General features: G+C 39.1%; 1 protein-coding gene across 1 annotated transcript; it reads left to right on the forward strand.

The window, feature by feature from the left end:
• Positions 1 to 385: 385 nt before the first annotated feature.
• Positions 386 to 3,251, forward strand: LOC116379722 (IgGFc-binding protein-like). The gene is made up of 4 exons (XM_031841694.1): positions 386 to 634; positions 2,014 to 2,259; positions 2,399 to 2,500; positions 3,079 to 3,251. The coding sequence occupies exons 2-4, from the start codon at positions 2,040 to 2,042 to the stop codon at positions 3,228 to 3,230; spliced, it is 474 nt and encodes a 157-aa protein (XP_031697554.1). The 5' UTR covers positions 386 to 634; positions 2,014 to 2,039; the 3' UTR covers positions 3,231 to 3,251.
• Positions 3,252 to 3,823: the final 572 nt, after the last annotated feature.

Consider the following 3,823-nt stretch of genomic DNA (forward strand, 5'->3'; position numbering starts at 1 on the left):
TTATTGCAATTTTAAACACACAAAGTCAATGGGATTCTATAGAGAGCTGAAGTCCAGCCACCCTCCGAACTAGGGTCTGTTTCATTTGCTACACAATCCTTCACTTGTTTTGGGGACAGTTCTCCCCAAAATTAAAAATACATATTGTTCCTCTTACTTGTAATGCTATTTATCAATCTAGATACTTTTCATGCGAGTTTCCTAGTTTTGAAGATATCGGCCCTAGTGATGTCTGCCTTCTCTTCTCTTTTCAACTTTGTGCATATTATATTCTATAATTCTATTCTATTATATTGTGCATATGCTTTTGACAAATTTCCCCCTGGGAATGAATAAAGTATCTATCTATCTATCATATGCAGTGTTACAGACAGTTTGTTCTAATCAGTGTTTTGTTATTGTTTTCAGGTGAATGGAGAACTTCAGTACTTGCCTGTATGTTTGTCGGGCGGCAAGGTCTCTGTAAAGCAGAGTGGAAGCTACGCTGTACTCACCACTGACTTCGGCCTGACTGTAAAATATGACTGGAACGTGAGGCTGTACATCACAGTGCCATCTTCCTACTATCAACACCTCGGAGGCCTCTGTGGAAACTACAATGGAGACAGGAGCGATGACCTGCCTGAACCAAATGGTGAGGACGGGGACATAAAGGGATAATACTGTAGGAGGAGAGATGGTTGGGTGCAACAAGTTGTCTAATGTGGCCGAAATGTAATTGCCAATATCTAATAGAGGTGGAAAGTACACTTTCTTTCCGAAAAGTGTTGAATTGGTGAACAGTGCCAGGTAGCATGGAGGGAGTGATGGAGGGAGCTGCATCAAGAGACTCTGGCTGTCATGATAGACTGTAGATAAAAAGGGGACGCAGTCACTGGGACGTCATTCATTAGTTTGTGGACTGGAACCTCAGGTTTGCCATTTTGGCTGTCGCTATCTTGGTTTTTGTCCGTTGCAATCTGGAATTTGGATGCACCAACTTGGTTTTTGGCCATTAACCACTTGGTTTTTGGCAGTTGCCATCATGGTTTTTCGCCGTATCAACTTGTTTTTTGCCCACCGCCATCTTGTTTTTTTGAGTACAACCGAACGCTAAATGAGGAGTATTTATGTTACAATTAGCTTTCGTAAACTGAAAACACACTGAAAGGGTTAAAGTTCAAGGACAAAAACTCATACAGCTCCCAGACTGGACAACGCAGACCTGTCAATCACAAGGTAGCCACGCCTTACTTTAATTTAAATGAGAACATAATCTACTCAATGAACATCATGCCTCCACGACGGCATTATTAGTTGTAACCTAGTGCCGGCCATGAGCTAGCCAGTGGGGCAAGCTCATATGCACTAACATGCACTAACAGCACGCATGGCCGGCCCGGCTATGTAAACAAAGCAAGGAGAAACTAATTTTACAACTCACACAGAGATAGAGTGACTTCATTCTCTACTCAGGTAGACATTAATATATATACCACTATATCTTTTTATTTTTATTTTTTTATATATATACTTTATTGATGAGAATGCACAATATGACATACAAGAAAAAAGTATTTTCATTTTTTGTGTATGTGTTAGTGAGTTTACAATAGTAAAGAACAAAAGAACAGGAAAGTAAAGCAAACAAACGGAAATAAATAAAGTAAAATAAGATAAGATTAAAAAAAAAAAAAATTAAATCAAAATACCCACCCACAGACCCACCCACACATATGGCCTTCACGTTGGTTTACATAAAGTTTGTGTAATACAGTATTGTAAAACTATAGTCATTAAGTAGTTAAGTTAAGTTAAGTTACAGTTAATCAGACAGATAATCACTATATCTTTACATAGATAATGAAGTGGTTTGATGTTATATTGATGCTCTGAATATCGCATTGAAAACCTTTAAAAGACATTATGCCAAAATAATTTAGATCCAAAGTTCTGAGTTTGGCTGAACGCCAGTCATCTAAATTTGAATTTATTTACATGCTTTTCTGCATGTTGCTTTCTGTTTTCTTGCAGGCGCCAGTCTCTCTGCTGTGCTGAAGATGATCCAGAAGTGGAAGTCCGATGAATCCGATCGGTTCTGTAATGATAACTGTGCCGGGCACTGTCCCATTTGTACAAAAGAGATGCAAGCCCACTACAGCAAGCCCCACCTCTGTGGGATTCTGTCAAAGTCAGATGGGCCATTTTCAGCCTGCTACGATAAGGTCGAACCCTCCATGTACCTGGAGAACTGTGTCTACGATGTCTGTACCACTAAAGGTGAGACAATATTTGAAGAATGCAGAATGCACACTAAAAATATAACATAAAAAACTGGAGGAAATGCAAATTGATTGAAGCCATGCTGTCATGTTGTCATGAGTTCCTGTGATGTTAATGTGTCTGTGTGTTTGTCCAGGTGCCAAACAGACTCTCTGTGAAAACCTGAAGAGTTATGCTGATGACTGCCTGTCAGAGGACGTGAAAGTTGACCCTCAGTGGAGAATGATTACCAAATGCCGTAAGTTGCCAAGCAAAATATTTTTCCTTTGAAGTGCTTTAATTTATCATGAACCATTCAGTGAGGTTCTAGCGGAGTGTGGCAGTGGAAAGCTACAGCAAAAGGAGTGAGTGACTGCATGTTGCCTATATGGATGAAAGAAGAAATGGAGATACAAATTTTGATGTGGTGTCATGAATACAATTAATGTTAATCTAAATGTTAACATGGCACACAGATTAAAAAGAACATTTAAAAATGGCACTTCATATCAAAAAGGATGGTGATGGCTTAGATCCGTCAGCCCCCAGACAATCAAATATTTACCTCAAGACATTATCTGAAAATATTGAAGTATGACACCTATACAGAAAGTTATATTTTACCTGAGGTTGGTGCTGGAGGAAATGGGGTCTTTCAAATCGGGCTTTTGTGTCGCAATGATAATGTTTCTGTTGAATAATTAAAGTGTTCTTATCACTAAAAATCTGTTACAAATATTGACATTGTTAAATAATTGTTCGGTGATGTGTTATTGGTTTAGACAGAGTATTGGTTCTCACAGATAAGAACAATGATCTCCAACCCCCCCCCCCCAGTACCTAATTGCCCCAAAGGTAGCCATTATGAGGCGTGTGGTACCCCCTGCCCTGCCACCTGCGTGTCCCCAGACATCAACAAGCTGTGCAAAGGCTCCTGTGTGGAGGGGTGCCAGTGTGATGAAGGAATGGTGCAAAGTGGAGACAGGTAACACACAGACAGTCTTTAGTTATTTTATATTTGGTGGATTGTATGCATGAATGACAACATTTTGCCAGGTTATGTTATGCTATTCAATATTCATACCAAGACCAATATTCATTGGTTTGAGTAGTTTTGAGTCATCATAATCTATTCATTGATTAACCAAAACAGGCCTTTCCAAAAGAAACAGGCTCTTTGTGATCTTGACATAACCTAAAATGTCTTCTTGTTCTTTGGAAACCAGCCAGAAGGAGGCTGGTCTCCCAAAAATTACGCTCACATACAACTTAATTGCATTGTCACTTGCGGTTTGAGGGAAATGTATTTTCTCCCTGATTACATTTGTTTTATACAAATGCATTTCTAACAACACAGGACTTAGCTTAAATAACCTAACAAACGTACTTATTTGAAGTCAAACTGTGTATTTTTACTAAACCTAACCATGTGATGCACTTTGTGTTGTTCACAACGTTAAGCATACGTTTAAAAACTGCAAAAGTTGTACAGAAAATAACGCTCATGTGACATTTCAAGGACTCCGGGTGTTAATGCTTCACAATAAAACACGGCTTGTTAGTCTACTCAGGAGAACAACCT

The sequence above is a fragment of the Anarrhichthys ocellatus genome, unplaced genomic scaffold (genome assembly GCF_004355925.1).
Source record: "Anarrhichthys ocellatus isolate YVR2014 unplaced genomic scaffold, GSC_Weel_1.0 scaffold5018, whole genome shotgun sequence".
In the NCBI taxonomy this organism is placed as follows: Eukaryota; Metazoa; Chordata; class Actinopteri; order Perciformes; family Anarhichadidae; genus Anarrhichthys; species Anarrhichthys ocellatus.

What these genes read in the sequence shown, in the direction of transcription:
- LOC116379722 (XM_031841694.1), top strand. Translation starts at nt 2,040, where the DNA reads ATGATCCAGAAGTGGAAGTCCGATGAATCCGATCGGTTCTGTAATGAT. An exon ending in CGATGTCTGTACCACTAAAG is followed by an intron (nt 2,260 to 2,398) that starts GTGAGACAATAT and finishes GTGTTTGTCCAG; the next exon opens with GTGCCAAACAGACTCTCTGT. An exon ending in GAGAATGATTACCAAATGCC is followed by an intron (nt 2,501 to 3,078) that starts GTAAGTTGCCAA and finishes CCCCCCCCCCAG; the next exon opens with TACCTAATTGCCCCAAAGGT.